The sequence below is a fragment of the Bos indicus x Bos taurus genome, chromosome 28 (genome assembly GCF_003369695.1).
Source record: "Bos indicus x Bos taurus breed Angus x Brahman F1 hybrid chromosome 28, Bos_hybrid_MaternalHap_v2.0, whole genome shotgun sequence".
NCBI classification, from domain to species: domain Eukaryota; kingdom Metazoa; phylum Chordata; class Mammalia; order Artiodactyla; family Bovidae; genus Bos; species Bos indicus x Bos taurus.
Genome location: NC_040103.1, coordinates 9,412,024 through 9,436,327, shown reverse-complemented (window position 1 = coordinate 9,436,327; position 24,304 = coordinate 9,412,024). Strand labels below are relative to the sequence as shown.

Sequence of the window (24,304 nt, the reverse complement as noted above, 5' to 3'; positions counted from 1 at the left end):
GACTTTACGGGGGGCTGTCCCCCACCACCTCTTTCGGAGAAGGAGTTAACTTAGAGCTCCAGTTAATAAAAACTCCTGGGTGTGACAAGAGTGTTTTAACCTACAAACTCCTCTGAAGGTTCTCTAGCCTGCCTGACAGGCTTGTCCGGCCACATGTGATTGCTCACAGCCTCTCAACTGTGAGAGGCACGAGATGCTTTAAGCCTTCTAAAAACAGGTTCCTTAGAAAAGTTAGAAAACTATAAGTATAATGGGCTGATTAGAAATTGTATTGGTGAAGGGTTTTTCATTTGTTGAGCCAATGTTTGTTGCTAAGTCTCCACATCCCCTGCCCTTACACACATTAATGAATATATAGAAGAAATAAGTATTAACCTTTGATATTAATCACGTTAGACCTTAGGCTAAGTAAATTCTTTCCTTAACTAAAACCCACTACACCCTCACCTTATAGGAATGTAACTTTATTTGGGTGGCGTCTGTTTTAAGAATAATCACCCCTGGAGAAATAAGTGTCCTGGTTGACTGACCGCTGTCACAAGGAGAGGGTCATAAATTGTCAGCAGGTCCCCCTGGCCAGAAGATGATGTAACACCCCTAAGACCTCTGTATACATTTGTATGAAGCACCTGACTTTGATAAAAGTCAGGACTGCTGACCCCACGTGACTTTGGCATAACATCTCAGTGTATAAAAGTAGCCCATGGAAAATAAAGAATTGGGATCAGTTTCTCGAAATACTGGTCTCCCCATGTCGCTCTCTGTCTCACTCTGGCTGAATCTCCATCTGGAGCACGGAACCCGCCATGGTTACTAATTATGCCTGGGCTTCTAAGATCCAACCGGAGAGGCCTCAGTGTGTCCTCTCCTTCGGGAGAACGGAAGGACGCCTGCGACCTACGTAAGTGGTGCAAAGTTCTTGTCTTGAAGTTTTATTGGTCTCCCACGTAAACCAAGCTACTCAGCCTCTTTTCTCCACTGAATTTTCCTACTGAGCTATCCTCATTCTATTACTCTTTACATCTCTAATTAATATCTAATTGAAGCTATTGTATCCTGATCCTCACCAACGCCATCCCTGCTTCAAATACCCTGGATCAGCCGGGGCTGGACCCTGGCAGATGTCCAGGTCTTAACCCAGACCTTCACAACTAGAAGCTCTGGGGTTAGGGCTCGGGGTGCCATACACTTTCAAAATACCTACTGGGGATTCTGAAATGATATCTGGGGTAAAATTTCTTCCTAATCCATTTCGTTCCCTAGTCCATTCATCACTCACCTCTAACTGGGCCAATCTTAATTCCTCATCTCAAATTTACCCTCTACCCAACAGCCAGTCTCTAATTCTTTAAACAAGGCAAATGCTAAACCAAATGAGAGTTTTAAGTGATGATGGAAATTTTAAGTGAGGAAAGTTTGTGGTTAACCAAAGAAACTGGTTATTAGTTGAAATAATAATAATAATAAAACAGGGATTCCTTTTCTTTTACAAATTAAGTTTAATCAATAATTCAGCTTCAGAAATAAAAATAACTTCTAAAATGAGAGTACAAACATGTTTATTAAGTGTTTCAGAGTTTATTTCCCTTTTTCATTTGTTAGCAGATAGTGTTGATCCATTCTCTTGCTTGAATGTTGTAAAGAAACTAAAATTTTAGGAAGATGAACCACCTACACCAATCGTAAAACACCACAAATTCCCGCTAGTAGCCTCAAAGGCAGAATATCTTCCCGTTTTTCTCCCTATACAGCTGGAATATAGCACCTGCATGAAGTAGAATAAGGAGTCACAGTTCACCTAAACACCACCCCAAAAGTGTCTGGCACTGAACTCAAGGACTCAGATTTCAGAAATCTGTAAACTATCAGCTACTTAATAAAATGAAGCAAATTAAATGAAACTTACAAAGGTTGAAGGTTCTAAATGGGCCAATTGTGTAAAAATATTAAGTTACGGGACAGTCATGAATGGAAAATATCCCATTTCCAGCTACTGGTGGAAATCTAGGAAAATCTGAAGAAAAAGACTATAGGTTAACAGGCACATGACTGTTTTTCTAGTAACACTTCAATTGCTATTTACAACTGTTTTTGTTTGTTTGTAATTCATCTGATCATTAAGGATTCAGATATAAAAAGAATTCCTGCTTTATTCTTTACAAGCTTTCAACAAGATGGAAAAACAGGGGAGGTACAGCAAACAGCAGCATGAGCAGAAAAATGAATGGAAGCTAACAGATATGGGTGGCAGGAGCCATCGGTGTCCTCTGCAAGGGGCTTCCACATAGACATGGAAGGAGGTGTGGCAATGCCCCATCCAATCACAGTGGGGACACTCACTGAGAGCGGGCAGAAACATCAAGAATTCCTGCTACACAAAATGAATCCACCTGAAGTATGTAAAGGTTCTGCAGTTAAAGAACTTACCTCTACTGTTGGTGAGAATTAGTCCTTTCCTACCAACTCCTCCCTCTAACACCTTCTCTTTATCAGATAGTAAAACTAAAAGGCAAAAAAAGGAGAAATTCTGCCTGGAGAGCTATAAAAATAGCAGCTTTTGACTTGTCCCCCATCATAACTATTGCTATTGACACCTGTTTGTTTAAAAACAGAGCACTTATATATGGTCATCTTGTGAGACTCTAACATACTAACAAGCTCTAAAAAAAGCACAGAAACCTGGAATCAATAAATAATCCCCCCCAAACACATTTTACCTAGTGATTCCATCTTCCTCCCTGGCAATGAAACATTTCCATGGTGAGGTTCCTGCTTTGCAGTATGAGTAAGGCATTGCAATCCACTAACTGGACCATGTAGTCCTAAATAAAAAAGAGCTGACTATGATTTCTACCTAAAATGTTTTAAGTGCTAAAAGTCTTTTGGGGTGTCTGTCTCTATTCTCTGGAAGTTCACAATATTCAATTCAGCTAACGAGATGACAGTTACCATTTATCTTAAATATAATCTTTGGATAAGCCAGAAAGTAAAACACCAGTATCCCAAATATATTCCCCAAGAGATAACCATATAAACATATTATATATATGAAGAATTTTTTTTAATGTCAAACATTTACTATTATTTTTCTGGTCTTGAATCTTGGGTATTTCAGAATTTTCCCATTTTGTATGTTCCTTCTATCCTTAGGTCTTCCTAATTTCACACTACTCAAGGATTGGCTTTGTTTTATAACCCCTGATATTTCATTGCACTTAGCTAAAAACTCAGAAGTAAAGAAACCTACTTATAAAGTACGCTATGTCATCTACTAGAAAAACTTAACTTCAGCCATCTTACACTGCTGGCAATAACTGAGTTGCGAAAAAAGTGTTCTCCCTCTACAACGTAATAAAGCTTGTCAAAGTTTCCAAGAAACAAACTGTGACTTCAGCTTTTATTGCATTCTAATCAGCGACTACAAAACCCCAGCCTCACAGATCGCTCTCCCCGTAGAGTGCGGAGGAGAATGCGGTGTAATCCAGGGCTCCGGGCACGCTGCCTGGGCCTGAGTAGGCAGGCATCCTCTTGATGCAGTACTGGGCCTGGTCTGGGGGCAGCTCCCGACGCAACTCCTCCGCCAAGATGTATGGCTGGAAAACAGTACACACATGTTTTAAAAATCAATGGCAAGACACACTGGAACTTAAATGGTTTAAATACTGACATACTTCTTGTATTTGTTTAATTGTTAAAAAAAGGATTAACTGAATCAGTCTGCTATACACCTGAAATTAACACAACATTGTTAATCAACTATATTCCAAAATAAGATAAAGATAAAAAAATAAAAGACTAAAGGTAGGGAGTCTAACAGGCACAGTACCAGACAGCCAACCAAAGGCTGAGTTTTACTTGTAATTTGTCTTCTGGCCAGTGGGAAATTTAAAATGCTTCATAGAGGCAAAGGGAGCAGTACCATCAACACTTCTCAAATTGAGCCATAATATTAGTGAAAAATACTATGATGTAAATTTCATACAGAAAGATAAAGGGGAGGTTGGTTTATACCATACACTAATGAAAATATAGGAATATTTAATTTAAAATGATCAATGTGGTTTTTAAAAAATACATGTGATATGTGCTTGCTTTCCTACACAATTTATTAAAAAACTAGAGGCATGTTGCCACTGGTGAAAAACTCCTTCTAAAGCAAAACTAAACTGACATTGAACAATGGAGTCTTTTGTTTTTAATGTCAAATGTCCAAGAGAAAATAGGATAATTCTCATAAAATAGACTGATAGGTCAAGATAAATAAAGAGCAAATATATTGTAATATATAGTAGGGCTTTGGGTGTGTTAGATAAGCCTTGGTTTATTATCTCCTAAACCAGTTGGACCTTCTCCCCTCAACCCCTATCCACATGATAAAGGATTCATTTTAAAACAAACATAATTATTTTAAAGATAGTTTATGTTGTCAGATAAGATTTTTTTTAAGGTAATAAACATGGCCAAGCCGATGTGTTTTAGAATCCTAACTTCCTTTCCCTTTCAGCTAGAACACAAGACAAAGGGATCATATCCCAAACTGAACTTATACATATTGAAAAGTTTTAATATTGTTTTGGGAGATTTGAAAACTCTAAACTTGCAATTAAACTCCTACTTAATTTCTAGGTTACATGTAATGAAAAACTTGCCAATTTTTACAAAGAATGGATGGCTCTATTCAACTTTGCTCCAAGGGCTGGACACAGTCAGTGTCATTGATCCTTGGGAGAAGGTTCTCAGTTTTCTAACATCTGAATTGCACTGTTTCATCTTTCAGAAATCTTATCTACCAATCCAGAATGTAAAGTAGGGTTGAACCAGAAAAACACACACAAAAAAACTGCAAAATTCATACTGCTGGTTCCTTCTATGAAACTCCCCATAAGGACCAGGTACAAATGCCAAGACAGAATGTCTGTGTTTAGCCTCTTCTGAGTACACCAGGGTTACGTTTAAGTGCTTTCTGAATTCAGTGCAGATGCAGTATAAAAGGCAGCAGTATCAAAATCATTATTATTTGCAACATTGCTTCCATTCTTATTGGAATAAAGCAGCAGACTGTCAGAAAGGCAGAAGAAAATGTGTCGATGCAGACCTTGTCAGAAGCCAGGATCCGGAAGGACGCGATGACCTGCTCGGCCGTGTCGGTATCAGCCGTCTCTCTGGTCATGAAGTCGATGAAAGACTGGAAGGTGACGGTGCCCTGCCCGTTGGGATCCACCAGGGTCATGATGCGGGCAAACTCAGCTTCACCCTGAGGCAAGGTTGCAAGGAAACATTGACTTCAACAGTCCACAACTCCTAACTGGGCTGCTTTCCCGCTTTTACCTGTTGGCATGCAAGTTCCTTTTTGCTTGAAAACTTAAATACTCCCTGCACTTCCCTTCCACGTTTGGAACAGATTCCCCTTATGGGCGACTTAAGTTTACTGTTATTAACGGATTTTGAAATGTAGCTACAGCATCAACCCGGAAGCTCCTGATGTCCGAATTCCTTTCTCTCTCTGATCCATGTCGCCTTGGGTTGTTGTTGTTTAGTTGCTAAGTCATGTCTGACTCTCTCTGTCACCCCATGGACTGTAGCCCACCAGGCTCCTCTGTCTATAGGATTCTCCAGGCAAGAATATTGGAGCGGGTTGCCATATTCTTATCCAGGAGATCTTCCTGACCAAGGGATCAAACCCACGTTTCCCATCTCCTCCACTGGCAGGCAGATTCTTTACTGCTGAGCCACCAGGGAAGCCCTGTTGCCTTGGGACTTAACATAATTATGGAAGAAGAATTCAGAGACTTAGGCCTTTTCTCAGGCTATAATTGAGAAGAATAATACTGCCAAAGAGAAGGCAGGTTAGAGGCGGGCTCTCACAGTGGTTATTTGAAAGGGGAGATGCATCAAAGTAATTCATGTTTAAACAACATTACATATTAAGTCATTATTGACTGGGGGATTTTCGCAGAAACGAAAGCCTGTAGGACAGTGATTTTTGCTTTGACTGGCCAAAATTAATATGTTACTTCACTAACACTTTGTGGGTTATTACATTCAATAATTACACCTGACACCTATATAGTCTCTTCCAGCACAATGAGCTTCATTTTCACTTTCTGTATCAGAATCAATCACTAAGATATTTTGTCTTTTTGTTGGTCTAATTTTCACATTGGCTGAATCAGAACTATATTTGGAAGAACTATCATATTACGAGATACTAAAGTATACATGTCACTCGGACAATCAGAGAAAGAATTTGCATAAAATTCATTGACAAATTCTTCACTCAAAATTTCGCTATGCATCATTTTTAAAAATTTTATGGTAATAAGCTTGTGTTTATAATATACACAAGTTGGGACAAGAAGCTAATGGGGCAAAATGTGAATGATAACAACAATCGTTAAGTTTTGCATAATGAACCCGTGACCAATTTTAAGTTCTAACAGCTTCGCATGATGATGTAAATCATATCACTCTCACATTTCCAGTCAATAATGTTCAGGTAACAAAAGACATATTAATATGTCTTTGGTCAGTAATGTGTTATCAGGTAACACAGAAGTAAGGTTAATACAGGTACTCACAACCCACAGGGAAATGTAAGATTTCTTAGCTGATTTAAAAATTTTTTTAAATAATTAATTAATTTTTTGGCTGTGCTAGGTCTTCATTGCTGTGTGGGCTTTTCTCTAGTTGCAGAGTGGGGGCTACTCTCTCGTTGCACAAAGGCTTCTCATTGTGGTGACTTCTCTTGTTATGGAGCACAGCCTGTAGGATGCACAGGCTTCAGTGGCTGTGGTATGTGGGCTCAGCAGTAGTAATTCCCAGGCTCTAGAACACAGGCTCAGTAGTTGCGGTGCATGAGTTTAGTTGCTCCAAGGCACATGGGATCTTCTCTGATCAAGGATCGACCCTGTGTCTCTGGCATTGGCAGGTCGATTCTTTACCACTGAGCTACCAGGGAAGCCCACTAAAAACTTTTTACCTTCTAAAATACTAGAGGAAAAAACACTTTGAAAATCAGGAGGAAATGCCACTGAAGTGTCTACTTTCAATGGGCAAATTGTAGGGTATGTAAATTATCTCTCAAATAATGCTGTTTAAAAACCATCAGGAAAGTTTTATGTTATCTTCCTTCACAAGGGAAAAACCAGCTGACCAATGACTGAATGAAAATATATGTTCTGACTCCAGGAAGTCATTTTCATATGGTACCAGGCAAACTGTCAATGTTACCTAGTAACCTTGGTAAATGAAACAATCCCAAGTGGGCTGCCACAGTTTAAGGCAGTTGTCTTCTAAAATACAAACCTAAATAAGCTCAGTAAAATATCATAGTAGTAAAATTTCAACTTCTGTCTTACCAGGTCATAACCCATGGAGATCAGGCAGGCTCTGAAATCCTCATGATCCATTAGACCATTCTTCCTCTTTCAACAAAAAGAAAGAAGAAAGAAGTTGAGTGTTAGAGGCAAAATAAACAACTCGACTTGACCAGGGAACAAAATCCAGCAAGAGAAGGGACACTTTGACATCTGCCAAAGAATTTTTAAAGGTCTGATTTACAGAAAGGACAGGCCCAACACAGAGACATTACATTACAAAATAATTTCTTAAAAAGGAAAAAGTAGGGAAGGAAGGTAAACAGCAGTCAGAAATGGAGACCACACCTTAGAAAGCAGGAGGAATACCCAGTGCTACTGAAAATGACCATGTCAGAAGCTGCCCACTGCCACCCACTGATGACCGAACACAATGTAAGTGTTGTAAGAATGCCTCACACTCTTGAGGCCCCAGGCAGACCTCGCTTGTAAAAGTCCCCCAAAGATGACAGCAGGGCTAGAATTCATGCTGCAGTTACCCTACAGCCACTCTCAGGCCCAAGTCCCTCCAAGACGTAGAATCCTTAACTTAAACTTCTATTAATTCTTTTACTGGGCGGCGGGAAGGGAGAGCTAGTATGAAAGGAGTTCTTTTTTTTTTTTTTAATTTTCACTCCTTCTTAGTTTTATTTTATTTTTTTTAACTTTACAATATTGTATTGGTTTTGCCATATATCAACATGAATCCGCCACAGGTATACACGTGTTTGAAAGGAGTTCTTGTTAGATGAATGTAAATTGTTCACTGAAACTGGGAAGCTGGGTTTTTTGTTTTTTAATTAATTTTTATTGGACTATAGTTGCTTTACTTAAACTTTTAAACTTGGCAGGTTCTGCATTGTCCTCCTTTGCACCTTTGTTGCAAAAGACAGTCTCGTTACCCTGGATTCAAATAGATGTGGATTTCCCCTCTCTGAAGTGGCCCAAACAAGCGGAGCTGTCCTCCTAAAAGCCCAGGTGATATATGCAGGAACAATGGTCAATTATTTCCCTCCATGGAAGGAAAAAGACCCGACCTGAAGGAAGTCAGGTCAGTGTGATAGCATCAACAGTACAGCTGTGCTGAAGCCAAAATAACTTTAGTATCCATGTCTGTATATAATACTTTATTTATGCCTCAGCTCCCTGATCAGAAGTCTACTTTCTGAACTCATTAATAGGCCTGAATATGGCTGGTCTAGTCCACAGGCATTTTGAGAACCATTTAACTAATATCTGTAAATCATACACAGGGTCCTGAGCAAAAGAATGAAATATACTTTGTTAGGGATCTTTTAACAAATGGAATGTGGCCTTAAGAGTCACTATTAACTAAATGATAAGCAAACGGCATTTTCTTGTGAAGAACTGGTTTTACCCAATTATATTTAAATCAAAATATTAGATAATATTTTAAGAGTAGCACTAAACTTTTTATATGGTCATCATTTTGTTGATACATTTTCCTTATAACATTTCATGAGCTGATTTTGTTCATTAAAAAAGAAAATTAAGTTTTATAGCAAAAGAGTAGGCTAATTTTCATCAGGTGCTTTACCTAAATAGTTAATTAGGAAAAGTACATTAGAGCTTTGTATTTAAGTGCTTAAAAAATGACCTAAATCCTTCAACTATATTCTGTTAAGGATGTACTTTCACTTAGAATAAATCTTGCTTTGCTCCCAACTACAAAGGCATTTGTTAAGTGATCTGTATAAAAGGGCCCACAAACCTAGACCTTGTCTGATGTCACCTTGAGCAACATCAGAACTTAGCACACTTCATTTCAGTGGCTCTTTTCCTCTGGCCTTAATCATCCTGTTTCCCAGTAAATTTTAAGGACATGACGACTTAAAAATAACAGCATGAGTGCTATTTCAAATATGTCTTTTGACGTCCCCAGCATTGCCTTTCAAATAAGTAGGAGTGAGGTACCCTGTCGAAGTGGTTGAAGGAGGCTCTGAACTCATTCATCTGCTCCTGGGTGATGCCCTTCGCATCTCTCGTCAGGATCTGGGTCTCCACTTCGTTGATGGTTCTGGCGATAGTCGTCAGCAGCAGCTCCCAGCCCACACGAATGTGCTACCAAGGGAAAAACAGCAAATGATCAGCTCCAGGTTCTCCCGGCAGGTCAATCTCGCCTGCTCGCTTTCATAACAGGAGAGTCAACCCAAAGGGAGACAAGTAGGACTTCTCGATACATTTTTTTTTTAATTCTACTTTTGCACTTTCTTTCAAGATTCTATAGTGGGAAATACTCAGAAGTGAGGAGCAGGGTTCTAACAGTGACAACTAGCACCTTGTAGAATACAATGTACAGTGTACAGTCTTTCTGTCACTAGGAACACCTTTCTATTCACCAGGTAGCAGGATGAGCCCTGGATTACACCCACTGGCTCCCAGAAGGATCAAACTGGGCCAAACTGGTAGAAATGGAACAGTCCCATTCCTGGGAGTTTCTCCAAAGCAGTGCAGCGAATTCACTGTTGTGATAACAATGATGACAAAGGATGATGTTGATAAATAACAACTATATAGCACTTGATCTGAGCTGCTCAGGTGGCGCTAGTGGTAAAGAATCCGCCTGCCAATGTAGGAGATGCAAGAGACATGGGTTCAGTCTCTGGGTCAGGAAGATCCCCTGGAGAAGGAAATGGCAACCCACTCCAGTATTCTTGACTTGGAAATCCCATGGACAGAGGAGCATGGCAGGCTATGGTCCATGGGGTTGCAAAGAGTTGGACATGACTGAGCGACTGATCACCCACACACAGTGCTTGATCTACTTCACAAAACGATTTCACATGCAGTGACAGTAAAGGCTTAATGATCCCTCACGTTCATACTTGTAGAACGAAACAGGAACAGATAGAGACAAATGTGGGCGGAAAACACCCTGACCAGGTGAAATGGTCACAGGCAGACACCAGGGCGCCACAGGCCTGTGCGGCAGCTGTACCTCCATAGTATAATTAGTGTGCTTGTTGTCAAAGACCAGGGCCTCCTGGATGAGCTGATGGTCGCCTTCCAGCTTGTCGATGTTGTTCTTGTAGTTAATGATGTTGTGCTCGTACTGCTTCAGTTGGTTCATCTGGTCCTCCAGGGCTCCTGTGATTTGGATGGAGCTCCGGGCAATCTCCTGGTGGAGGCAAGAGCAGGGGAGGAGGACAAGGTGAGCCAGCCTCTCTAATGACTCTGTGGGCGGCATCCTTCCTGGTTCTGCTTCTGATGCCAGCTACACCAGCATTTTAGGTGGCAGCCAAAGTCCCTTATTTTTCAGATGAAGTAGGAAATAGGGCAGTACCACAGCATGAAGGAAGCCCTAGTTCTAATCTATCTAGAGAATAGGAAAAGAAAAAAAATCAACCAAGATCCATGAAGAAAGGAGGCCTTTCAGCCTCTTCCAATGAAGACGGATGCCTGAAGCGGCCTCTTTTCGAGGAGACTGGGGGATGGTCTGCAGGAATGTGGCTGCCAGACAGATTTCAGACCACTAGATGCTTCATCAGCGGTCAAAAGAATTTCCTAGATTTTTAGATGTTCTCCTCTTTAAGAAAGAAGCCAACATTTTATCACCATGAGGGGGGGACTCAGAGAAAAAAAAGAACAGTAGGTCAATAAATATCTCTTGGCTGTTCTTGGTAATAAAATGAACCCAGAAATCAATTGTCATTCAAAGATTACTTTTCCTTAAAGGTTCTGAATATGCCAAGTATTTGTGACTCTTCACACATCCTCCTTAGGGATGGATGGTTTAGAATCTAGGTCCTGCAGAGGCTAAAAACTGAGAAGGAGACCCATCACCATTTTTAATGACAAGATGAATGGATAACAGCGGGAACAGCCTCCCAACCTTCAGTGCATGTACACCCTCCCCCAGCACCCCGCCCTCACCCCAACCCCCCTAAACTGATGCACAGGCTTCAACAGCCCAGGGGCCACCCAGGGTAAGACCCAGGTGACTTGGACAGGGCTCTCATGGCACTGAGTGGACACCAGTGGTTGTGTCAGCTTGGGGACTGATTTGGAGGCCGTGACATGCTTTCTCTGAAGCACCAACCCACCTCCATCTTGTTCTGGATCCAGGGCCCGATGGCATTGGCCTGTGCAGCGAACTGGCGCCGCAGACGCTCGTTGGCATGCTGGCGGGCCAGCTCCTCCTGCAGTGACTGGTCCCGGATGGGCACGAGCTGCTTCACCTGCCAGGATTCAAGGACAACAGGGGTTAGAGGCCAGTGGTAGTCCAGGAGAAGTAACCAAGATAGGTGGTGGTGGGTGGACGGCAGGGGTGGGAGCAGAGTGGGAGGGGAGGGAGGGAGAAGAAGGGGGAGGGGGAGGAAGGGGAGTGTGCTCCCTACTTTAGGGACTAAGAGGGAGCTCAGTCTAGCCTTGATTGCCACCCAGTGCCACCAGTGCCTGCTGAAAGGCTAAGTCTGCATGAGGGACGCTGACCATTTGTCTAACTTGGGGTTCCCAACCTGCAACACTAATCCGGGGTGGGGGGGTGGGGGTTGCGGTGCAGGTTGCAGAGCTGGGTGCAGAGTGCAGAGGATTTGTGAACTTGAATGAACCAAAACTGACATCCTTATTTTCCCCAGCTCCAGAGGAAAATGAGCATTTCCTTCGATTATGAATATGGACACCAAGTCCACTGTGACTCTATCACAACAGGAATCACATTCTTACATACATTAGTTACTGCCTACCTCTCAAAATATGATGGACACTCATCACCACTCACATTTACTAGGTCTGCTATTAGACCTAGGTTTAAAATATGGTAGTATATTCCAACTTTAAAAATACATTTTCTTGGTCTTTTATTTTTTATTGATATATAGTTGATTTATAATGTGCTAATTTCAGTTGTATAGCAAAGTGATTCAGTTATATGCATATATATTTTAATAACTATTTTTCAATGTAATTTATTTGCTTTGTAACCTTTAATATTATTTATGAATGTATACATATTTTTATCAGAAAGGAGCCACAGGCTTCCCTGGACTACCAAAGGGATCTAAGACACAAAAAAGTTGGGAACCCCTGCCAGGTTCATGAGCTCAACCCTGTATGATGCTGGCCCACCAGAAAGGATCCCACCTGGCCCATATTTTTTTCCATTCCATTTGTACCCTGTGATTTATATTTTATGCTATGCCTGAGTTCTCTTTGGATCCACAGACAAAAGAGCTACTTCAGAAGCCTTTTTCTGTGTGTACTGGCAAAAAGACATTACTATTCAATGTCCCTTTTACAAAACTCCCTCTGGAAAATTTTGCTCTATAACTTAAGTGACAGGAGAAAAGTTTGTCTCACTTTAGGGGAGGGAAGCTCAAGAGGGAGGGGACATATGTATACCCGTGGCTGATTCATGTTGATATCTGGCAGAAAACAACAAAATTCTGTAAAGCAATTATCCTTCAATTAAAAAATAAATAAATTTTAAGAAAAGAAATGACATATTTCCCTTTTTCTGCCCAAGGAAACTACTCAGCTCAACACGGTTTCCTTTTAACTCTGACTGTCAGAAGACCAGAGCTAATTTTAAGGTCAGAAACAAGAACTAACTGTCTCTCAGTTTAACAAGAACTTAACTGTCTTTCCGGAGAAGGCAATGGCACCCCACTCCAGTACTCCTGCCTGGAAAATCCCATTGATGGAGGAGCCTGGAAGGCTGCAGTCCATGGGGTCGCTAAGAGTCGGACACAACTGAGCGACTTCATTTTCACTTTTCACTTTCATGCATTGAAGAAGGAAATGGCAACCCGCTCCAGTGTTCTTGCCTGGAGAATCCCAGGGACGGGGGAGCCTGGTGGGCTGCCGTCTATGGGGGTCGCACAGAGTCGGACACGACTGAAGTGACTTAGCAGTAGCAGTAACTGTCTCTCAGTTTAACACTCTTTTTCCCATACCTGTTTCTTTCCCCTCTCTTTGGCATGGTTTGTAACTAAACAGTTGTTACATGTGTTTTTATAGCAAGCCACCTCAAATCCACCTGCTGGACTTCTTCACTGAAGACTTAGCAGCCTACTAAGATAACTATGCTACAATTTAAACCATGAAAATAAATCTTTCTTAAGAATGAGACAAAAGGGTTCAAATGATCCCACTGGACTATAATTAAATCTGTACAGTTTCCCAAAATATAAGTGGCAGTAAATGAGCAGAGAGTCCTTTGGTTCCCCATATACAGTTTCCTAAGTAATTTCCCCACATTTTAAATTCACACACACTCAGGACATGTCTATCCCATATTCTTAAAAATCTCTGATGAAGTACCAGCAGAAAATGGATTCCACCAAATTTTCAGCTGGGGTTTTAAAAATAGTTTTAGTATCACAACCTGTACTGAGTTTGCTAACACTGAGAAGATTCTCCTTAAGGACAATCATTTCTACTTTCTTACAGATCATAGAAACTGCTAAATGTATTTAGGTATTGAAGAGTGTAACATATTTCATCTGTGAAAAACAAGACAACAGGCCCAAAATAGAGTCGCTTAGGCTAAATCCCACTCCACCAGACCTAGACTTAAATACAATTTCCGCTCTCCCAGAAATGGAATCTTAAAAACCAGTGAATCAGGAATCACCTGATCAGCACTAGTGCGACCATCTGCCAGGTAGACCCCTAAAGAGAAGTAACTGTGCAATAACCAACCTTCTTTTTTTGGCCATGTAACTTCCTTGTTCCTACTCTTCTCTCCCTATAAAAGTCTTTCATTTTGTACAGCTCCTTGGAGCTCCCTTCTGTCTGCTAGACTGGATGCAGTCCAGTTCAAACTGACTTTTGCTCAAAAAAAGCTTAAACTTGCTACTATGCCTCAGTTTCTCTTTTAATGCAACTGTGAAATTTGGGATGAAGGGCAACTCTGATCACCAGGGAGTCACTCTAACTTCCCCAGGGGTTCACCTCTTCTCTCCACCTCAGCTTGAGAACATCCGCCTCACCCCACACCCTCCTTGCCCACCCCTGGACCTTCAGTTACCCACCTTGTCCCACTTGGACCGGATCTCGTCCACGGTGACGGTGCTGTAGGGGTTGCTTGAGCTGATCCTGATGCTGTAGCTCTGGATCACCTTCTCCACCTCGTTCTGGATGGCCAGGATGGACTGCCGCTCGCCGTCAGCCTCGGGCAGCGTGGCCTTGAACTGCTCATGGGCAGTGATCAAGCTCTAAGCCAGAGACAAGTGGAGAAAACCTGACTTACTTCAGAGTGAATTTTACAGGCCTATAAATAAGTTTACAACTGCAGGGCTCTCCAGTGGATGACAAATTCTGAATGTCTCAGAGAAGCTATCTGGTACACAAAAGTCAAGTTCGTCGAAATGGGGGGAAAAAAAGACCTCCTGATGACTCACTGGTGTCTATTAATCCAAAGTCTTTAAAAAATAATTGTTTTCTTCTTTTAAAAACCATAATTGATTTAATCATGATGCTCAGCTACTGTTTAGGTCTTACTCACCAGCAACGCACAGAACTTAAATTAGCTGCCTTTCCTAATGACCAGGGTTTATTTACCCTTAGCCCCTCAAAAGGAACCCACCATTTGCTGCCTTTAAACCTACAGACCACCAGGAAGTACCTCCCTTTCCTGCAAAAGAAAAAGGCCACAGAAACCAACTCATTCCCCTCAAGCTTTATAAAGCCCCCACTTAACAACCCTGTCCTTGGACCCTAGAGGGTAAAACAGCAGCTCCTTAGGTTCAGTTGTATGTAGATGCCATGGGGACCACCTTCCAGGGCGATGCTAATACTCAGTACAGATGCTGCAACCAATCAGCTGCCAGCACACCTTTCACTAAATGAAGAGACTACTTCACGCATCAAGTATGGCTTCCAAGGAATATTTTGATGTCTCACTTATTCCAAAAACGATTTTAGATTGCCAACCTCTGCTTAAGAGTGCATGCAAGAAACATTGTCACAGCTTCTTTCACAAGACAAAGGCCATGTTCAAGGAAGTAATTTCTTCCCCCCTACAACCAGGTACAAACCCTTCTAGAATGCTCCTTGGCAAAAATTCCTGTTCCTTGGTTGGGTTCAAATCCCAACCTTCACTATTTCTTTTATATCTAGATTATTTTTGATGATCCAACAGTATTTTCTCTTTATATTCCATTATACATCAAATGGTCTCTAAATAAATTGGGTCTTGGCTATTTGAGAGGAACTTACCTCCCTAAATCACTTTTAAGTCTTATTTGTAATTCTGATGCTCCAGAAGAGATCCAAAGCAGACCATTTCGGATTGTGGGAAGTAGAAGGTGCTGGTTTGTGTTTTTTTTTATGCTTTATGGTCTGGTGAAATTCCATAGATTTTAATGAACAGTAAATGCGAACACTGCAAAGTAGGTAACTTACCAGCCAATAAACTCATCATTTGCTGTGACTAAGTCCAAGAGCATATATGTCTATTCTGCTCATATGATTTCACATTCTATTTTAAAGAACATACCCTTTTAGACATATTCTCCTTTATTTGGCTGATGTTAATTTAGCTGTAGCAGAGTAGTATACACATTTTTAAGCTAAAGGTCAAAAGGTACATTGGGCTTTCTAGTCCTATACATGCGTGTGTGTTTTTGGCTTCGCTGCACAGCATGCACAATCTTAGTTTCCTGACTAGGGAGCAAACCCCTGCTTCCTGAAGTGGAAGTTCAGAGTTTTAACCCCTAGACTACCAGGGATGTCGCCAGCCACATTTCTCTTAATTAAAAAATGAGACAAAACAAAAGAGAGAACTCTTTTGAAATTACGATTCATTTCTAGTAGTGGGAACACAGAGCTGTGTTCACTTACCTGGATCTCTTCAATGCTGTGGACAATGAACATGTCTTGTAGATCCTCCATGGCGCCTTCCATCCAGTTGTTGAAAGGAGCTGCTCTCTTAGCAAACTCCAGGTGAAGTTGATCGATGGTTTCCAGCAATTTCTCAGTTCTCTGAAGATTAAATAGAAGTCAGTGTTATCATAGACTAAATCAGAAAAAGTTCTCGGAACATGTAAAGATGCACTCCAAAGCAATAAACTATTATCTGACATTTCGTCCATCACAACCCTCCCATTATCAGCATGTGTATACAAAAAGATTAACTGATGTCCAAATGACTAGGCTGAGCCCTGCAGGTCTCTGAAGTGCCTTCTGAATCAGAGGTGGATTTAATTACATCCAGAGTCACAATGTTCTGAAAGTATTTAAAATATTCTACCACCTGTTACTCTTGTATTTTTTTAAATTTTTATTTATTTATTATTTGTCTATCTATTTTGGCTGTGCTGGGTCTTTGTTGCTGCGAGTTTGCTTTCTCCAGTTGTGGCAAGTGGGGGCTACTTTTCATTGTGGTTCTCAGGCATCTCATTGCAGTGGCTTCTCTTATTGCAGAGCATGCGCTCCAGAGCACAGGCTCAGTATTAATAGCTGTGGCACAGGCTTAGTTGCTCCGTGGCATGTGGAACCTTCCCAGGGACCTGGGATCAAACCCATATCCCCTGCACTGGCAGGCAGATTCTTAACCACTAGACCACCAGGAAAGTCCCCACATCCTACCTTTTGAAGACTGAGAATCCACATAGAGTATGCAGTAAGGTGCTTTCAGCTAACGTACACTTTAGAAGTTAGAGGACCTGATTCTCTAACCATGCTGGTTCATAGAAAATTCATGGTATCGTCCTCATTTTATGATCAACACTGTGCATTTCCCAACAGTCACCTACCTAGAGAGGACAGGAGGAACTACAGTTTCATGTTCTTAAATCCTCATTCAGAATTTAACTCGGAGAACCTCTCTGCCTTTCTGGCCATTTGAAAGCACAAGGCTTCAAGTCACAGAGAACAATATTATGCTCATTTCCTATGGCAGGGAGGCATCTGGAATCTAAAACTCTTCCATAGTTGGGAGTCATTTTTCCTCTTGTTCAAAAAATTTGAGCTTTCTCTGTCACATGCCTGGTCCTTCCTTTCTCTCATCGTTTTTCTTTAAGTGAATATATTAACAGCTGGTTCGCATCTAGGAAGCCTGATATTACACATGTTAAAAGCTTCATCAGAATCAGGGTGAAAAGACTCAGAAAATTGCTAACTGCTTCTTTCTTCATGTCGTCTGAGTCTTCCATGGTGAGAGAAGACTCCATGCGTGCATGCTCAATCGCTTCAGTTGTGTCTGACTTTGCAACACTATGAACCATAGCCCACCAGGCTCCTCTGTCCATCGGATTCTCCTGGCAAGAATACTGGAATGGGTTGCCATGCCCTCCTCCAGAGGATCTTCCCGACCCAGGAATCAAACTTGTGTCTCCTCTATCTACTGCACTGCAGGCAGATTCTTTACCACTGAGCCACCAGGGAAATCTTGAGAGATGATTAGGTTCAGCTAAAAACCAGCCACTTACTTCTGTTTCTCCAAGTCTTACACTTGAATAGGGCCAGATTCATCCTGATTCTGTTTCACATCCATTTTTACTTACCTCAACATGTGTTGCCATCTTCCCTTTGAATGTCTCAACTTCCATTCTTCCTTATTTCCTGACTCAGTCTCAGCTCAATTTACTCTTAGATAAGGATGTTGGGAAATTCACTGCCATTATTATTTCACAAAAATGAGTTTATACCATTATCTCATTACTACTGGACTTTTGTATTTTTAATTCAAAAGGGCATGTCATTGCCATATGGATAAATGACAACAAAACTACCAACTTTCCATTTTCCTTGTTCTCCTGCTTTTCATGTTCTCTGTAGAAGCTCTATTCACTACACATGCTTTTTTTTTTTAATATTTATTTTATTTGGCTGTGCTCTGTCTTAGTTGTGGCACACAGGATCTTTAGTTGCGACATGTGAGATCTAGTTCCCTGACCAGGGATCGAACCTGGGACCCCTGTATTGGGAGCATAGAGTCTTAGCCACTGAGGCACCAGGAAAGTCCACAGACAATCTGTTTTGGTTTATACACATCATGCCACAGAAAAACAAAATGAATAACAGTGAGTTAGTAAAGGAACCTCTGTTAGAAGGTGTCATGCCAACAGGTGGCCTGGAGACTCACCTCCAGGGCCTCTCTCCTCTTCTGAGTGAGCGTTCCCAGCCGGTCCCACTGGTCACAGATTTTCTGGCAGCGATCATTAACATTCACAGCGTCGTGATAGTCCAGTTCACTATCAGAAGGGAAAATGAAGAATAACTTTCCCAGATGACATAAAGAAAAGTGGACACAGGCTCAAAATAAATTGGTAGTAATTAAAAAAAAAAAAAAAGATGTAATGGAGAACGAGCAGGGTTGTTTCAGGGTTTTGTTCAGCACTGCAAACATGATCGCTATTCTCTGACATCACAGGAAGAATTAGGAAAATTCTTGCTGGTCAACAGATTTCTAAACAGAGAGAAAAGCTGTCCTCTTGACACCTCAGGTTAACTTTATTCTGCCTTCATTTTCTTGGCCGGGCCCCTGGAGTGCATTATTTTTAAGTGGTGATGTACCTGTAAATGAAGCCAAGAATCTGACCTGAGGACAGTCCCAGGGACCGTGCTGAAGCCACGGTGACGGGAACATCAAATGAGTCATGGGGGAGGGAGGGAGAGGGGGATCAGCCTGCACCCCATTGTGTCCTTGGCTCCTCTCAAAGGGCACCAGGCTGGACAGAGCACCACGTCCCGGGGGGAAGGCAGGGGGCGGAGGTGCTGGGACTCTGAGCCCAGCAGCACCAAGCCCTTCCTCTCTGACGAGGACTGACTCATGTCACTCGTGTGACAGCAGGGACACCATGACTTCTCCCTCAGTGGTCCCTGTTCCTCACCAGCCCTGCTGTACATCCTAATGGGATCTTTGTGAGGTGAGATAACCTGAATTTACCATTCAAGCAAATTATTGACTAGAAAGTAAACCTAGTGTCTCTGGGGATAGAAAGTTTGAATCCTGGACAAAATTTAATCACCCTTTTAGTTAGGATGAAAGCAAGCCTCAAAACGGTCCAAAGTGAGGCTTTTAGGAAATTCCCTCCTATCGGACCAAATCCATTTCCCTGAAGCTTATTCCTTCTTTCGACTCTAAATTAAGGCAATGGCTGTTAACCTGCTTTTTATTCTCTTAACCAAAATTAACTTGTCTTTATTGAATGTCACTGTTTCTGAATAAAGGAGATGCATGTGTTGTGATGTGACTGTGCTTTCTGTGGGTAAGACGCTCCCAGTCATCTAAAGAATCCAGTTCTTAAGAGCAGCTTTGTACACACGTACTCACACAGACACACACACACACACAGACACACACACACACACACCACTAACTGAGATGGACTGAGATTCTCTGATTATTATAACCAGAAAATCAAAACCAACCAAAACATGACAGCAATACATTTAGCCCTGAATACAAAGTGAAAACGATATGGCTCTTCAAATGCAACTATTAAAGAGCAGAAAGACTTCAGAACTAAAAACCCAGGAACCTTCTAGTGATCCACAGTGGAGGCATCAATCACAGCTTTCTGTGATTATCATCAGGGCGAACATGTATCCCTCTTTCTAATTCATACATACTAGCTCTACACACGGAGAAGGCAATGGCACCCCACTCCAGTACTCTTGCCTGGAAAATCCCGTGGACAGAGGAGCCTGGTGGGCTGCAGTCCATGGGGTCACTAAGAGTTGGACAAGACTGAGCAACCTCACTTTATTTTTTCACTTTCATGCATTGGAGAAGGAAATGGCAACCCACTCCAGTGTTCTTGCCTGGAGAATCCCAGGGAAGGGGGAGCCTGGTGGGCCTCCGTCTATGGGGTCACGCAGAGTTGGATACGACTGAGGCGACTTAGCAGCAGCAGCAGCAGCAGCTCTACACATACCGAATTCCAAGGACTTAGGGAGTGCATAGCTGTGCAGGATATTTTCTTTTCTTCTGTACTTTGAGGACTGCATAAACATTCATTATTTTAGAAAAGGTAGAAAGGAAAGGGAGACTAATAATAGTAAGATGAACACAGGTTTAGATTCTGTGGCTCCTCTCTTGAGTGAGTAAAGAAATACACATTGGGGATACCAGGAATAATAATAATATAAAATTGTTACTTAATTTTTATGAGCAATATTTGAAACCATCCCAAATTATTTATGGGAACTATGATATAACATTAAATTGCTTGTGTTTCCCTCCCTTTTTTTATTTGAAATTGTTAACAAGCAGCCAGATGGCCAACATTCAAGAAGCATAAGAAATAAGACAATGGTAAAGCCACAAATACAGTGAAAAACTGGATATGAAAGCCACAAATATTTAAGAATATATTTGGGCAAGGCTGAATAAGAAGATACTTCTAAAAGAGGCCGTCTCTGTTAATTAAGGAATTCGCTCCAGTCAAAAGGGAGAAACATGAGAGTCTTAAAATGTAACATTATCATAAAAAACATTTACTATTGGTTGTTTAAAGTTATCATTATGTGACAAGCTCTAAAACATATACAGATCTATCAGTGGTAATAATGAGGGATAGAGAAGTAGGGAATGGAATTCTGTATTTATGAAAAGGAGCAAGGATCTTAAAAAAAAAAAAAGGCTTAGGAACAACAGAGCAGCCCCTCTCTGGAAGGATGGCCACAGCCGTCTGGATCAGTGGGACCTACAACACCCACCGGGGCTTGAACTACCCTGGCCTCGACCTCATGCTAGCTCCTCTCATAAAATAAAGAGCATGAAAATGAAACGGCACTTATTTGATGACAAAGGAAAGTGGGGCCTTAATATGTCTTCCTTTGGAGGCATCTTGGTCTTTGGTTTCAGGGGCGGGGGGGAATATGGGGCATCTCATGCACCCAGGCCTGGGTGAGGCCCCCTTTGCAAGCCATGCTCCCATCCCGAGTGCTCGTTTCTCATCCTCTTGGAAGTGGAGCTGCCTGTGCTGGGCGTGAGGGTGCTGCCCGATGGATGGACACAGGGACGCTACCAAAACCAATTGGAAGTGGAGCTGCCTGTGCTGGGCGTGAGGGTGCTGCCCGATGGATGGACACAGGGACGCTACCAAAACCAAAGGACCAGACAAAAGTCAGTGTCACTCTTTAAGGAAAAAAAAATAGGACCCGGACTGTGACTCAGCCATGAAAAAGAATGAAATAATGCCATTTGCAGCAACATGGATGGATCTAGAGATTGTCACACTGAGTGAAGGAAGTCAGACAGGGAAGGAGAAATATCCTACAACATCCCTTATAGATGGAATCTAAAAAGAAATGATATAAATGAACTTACTTACCACACAGAAACAGATTCACAGATTTGAAGAATGAACTTATGGTGGCCGGGTGGGGGAGAGGATGGGGGAAAGGGAGAGTTAAAAGTTTGGGATGGACATGTACACCGAACTATATTTAAAATGGATAACCAACAAAGACCTGCCATATAGCACATTGGTTCAATGTTATGTGGCAGCCTGGATGGGAGGGGAGTCTGGGGGAAAATGGATGCATGTATATGTATGGCTGAGTTTCTTTGCTGTTCACCTGAAACTACCACAACACAGTTAATTGGCTATCTGAAAGTGAAAGTCTTGTCGCTCAGTTGTGTTCGACTCTTTGCGAACCCATAGCCCTTCAGGCTCCTCTGTCCATGGAATTCTTCAGGCCAAGAATACTGAGTGGGTAGCCATTCCCTTCTCCAGGGGATCTTCCTGACCCAGGGATCTCCTACATTGCAGGCAGATTCTTTACTGTGTGAGCCACCAGGGAAGCCCTGATACCCCAATACAAAATATACAGTTGAGGGGGGGAAAAAAACCCAATACAAAATAAAAAGCTTAGGAAAAAAGAAAAAAGAAAAAAAAACAGGACCAATCCCGTCACAGCATCCTCTGGCTTGGATCAACATTTAGGAAAGGACAGGAAAGGCGGGCCCCCACGGCCCCCTCCCTGGGAATGCCTGGGGAAGCTCTCTGTAGGGTCCTTGGTGGGACCCAGGGCTCAATGTCAGCGGCGGCGCCCGCAGGCAGCACATACTTGAGCTCCTGGGCGATGGCGGCAATCTGCTCCACGCGGTCCTGGTGTGCAGCCAGGTCGCTCTCGAAGGCCTCGTGCTTCCGCAGCAGAGCCCGCACTTCCGTCAGGGTTGACGACTCGTAATCCTTCTGCAGCAAGATCTGCTCTTTGCCTGCAATGGTTGCAGCAAGGGAGTGTGAGGGCTTTGGCCTCTTTGCAAAGTCCTGGGTCATTTCAGAAAACCAAGAGAAGGGAAAAAGAAGGACAGCCCTGAAGAGGCAGAGATAATATCTCAGCTAGAATTCAGGCTGTCACTCTGCTAAGGAGGCCTTGAGCCCCTGTGTGTTCTGGAACGGTGGAACGCACACTGCGTGCATGCTAAGTCACTTCAGTCATGTCTGACTCTTTGCGACTCTAGGGACTGTACCCTGAAGCCTTCTCTGGCCATGGAATTCTCCGGGAAAGAATACTGGAATGGGTTGCTGTGCCCTCTCCCAGGGGATCTTCCCAACCCAGAAATAGAACCTCCATCTCTTAAGTCTCCTGCACTGCCAGGTGAGTGGGAAGCCCGGAAAGCACACTGAGCATGTTCTAAACAACAAGTCTGTGTTATTCCTAAAGAAGTACCTGACTTCCTTGTGATGCTCAGTTAAGCTAGTAATTACTAGCCCATGAACATTATCTGGGATTATTAGACAAAACACGTGTACTCTTACTTGTCTGCCCATGGGTTCAACCATCTTAGCCTGATTCTGCTTGTTTGAAAACTTTATTTTTTACTGAGATTAAATGCAGCCTGTGATTTTTTTCTAATAACAACAGAAAAATTTCTCTCTGAAACTGTTTCGCCACAAATATTTCTTAAGTCAAGCAAGTTCTGTGGTTATAACTGGACCCATTTTTATTCCCTGGTTGATGACCTTTAAGAATGTAATTCCACAAAGCTAGACATGGAAAGCAAATGTTCACATACTGAATGATGACAACACAGCACTATGTGCCAAATGCCAACTGAAATACCTTATAAATATGAACTCATTAAATCTTCACAAAAACCCTGTGAAGGAGGGACGACTGTTACCCCACTTTGCAGAGGACACTGAGGCCCTGAGAGGTAAGAAGCATGCAGGGTGCACAGTTGGGAGGTGTCAGTGCTAGGAGGCCAACCTGCCTGGCTGCACGTCTGTGTGACAGTCTTGCTGTGCAACATGGACAGTCAAGCAGTACGACAGCAAAAGGAACCCAAAGGATGAGGGAAACCTCCCTGTCCTTTCTCAAAATAGATGATCATGTCACGAGGGGATGTTCTGTTCTTCTACCTCAGCAAAGAGCGCAGAGTCAAAACGATAGCACAAGCACAGCATCACAGCCATGCAAACAGGTATGCCTGTGAGGCCTGAAAGGAGCAGATGAATCTAAGTGAAACAAGAGCATTGGGAAGACAGAAAACCATACCTTGTGTTCTTTCCTTGCAAGCAGATTTTCTAAGTGGGAAATTTTGTTGCTTTTGTAGCATTTAATAAAACTTCTATCTGCAGAAGCTAGTTTCTGGGCCAGGGCTGTCTGACCCACAGTTAGGGAATAAACAGATGATTGTGGAATCAGACAGAGGAAAGTAGGGTGAGTCAGGAGGAGGCTGGGCCTTAAGGAGGAGGAGGCCTAGCTGTGTAGTTAAGTGTGGGAAGAATGTACTATGAGTCCTGTTTGGTAAAAACATCCATCTTCATCTCTACTTTTTTGTTTTTGGCTGCACAGTACAGCTTGCTGGATCTCAGTTCCCTGACCTGGGATTGAACCTGGGCCACAACAATGAAAGCATGGAGTCCTAACCGCTAGACTGCCAGGAAATTCCCCATACCCATCTCCTGAAGTACCCTAGGACCTGGGACAGCAAACCAGAAAGGGGCGAGGGCAGCTGCCTACAGGGCCACAGGCACCAGGGACAGTGGTCACTGCACACATGCATGGCTCTGTCCGCAACTCAA

The 24,304-nt window shown here is 42.4% G+C and overlaps 1 protein-coding gene across 1 annotated transcript in view; it reads right to left on the bottom strand.

Annotated features, from left to right (window-relative positions):
* Positions 1 to 1,542: 1,542 nt before the first annotated feature.
* ACTN2 (actinin alpha 2) overlaps positions 1,543 to 24,304 on the bottom strand; it is a 78,685-nt gene continuing 55,923 nt past the window's right edge. Inside the window, exons 12-21 of the mRNA XM_027530498.1 lie at positions 22,341 to 22,491; positions 18,406 to 18,514; positions 16,161 to 16,301; positions 14,351 to 14,533; positions 11,420 to 11,554; positions 10,315 to 10,494; positions 9,291 to 9,437; positions 7,359 to 7,424; positions 5,096 to 5,254; positions 1,543 to 3,593 (exon numbers count right to left, since the gene is read on the bottom strand). Coding sequence (XP_027386299.1) covers positions 3,435 to 3,593; positions 5,096 to 5,254; positions 7,359 to 7,424; positions 9,291 to 9,437; positions 10,315 to 10,494; positions 11,420 to 11,554; positions 14,351 to 14,533; positions 16,161 to 16,301; positions 18,406 to 18,514; positions 22,341 to 22,491 — 1,430 coding nt within the window. The 3' untranslated portion in view covers positions 1,543 to 3,434. The remainder of the gene's footprint in view (positions 3,594 to 5,095; positions 5,255 to 7,358; positions 7,425 to 9,290; positions 9,438 to 10,314; positions 10,495 to 11,419; positions 11,555 to 14,350; positions 14,534 to 16,160; positions 16,302 to 18,405; positions 18,515 to 22,340; positions 22,492 to 24,304) is intronic.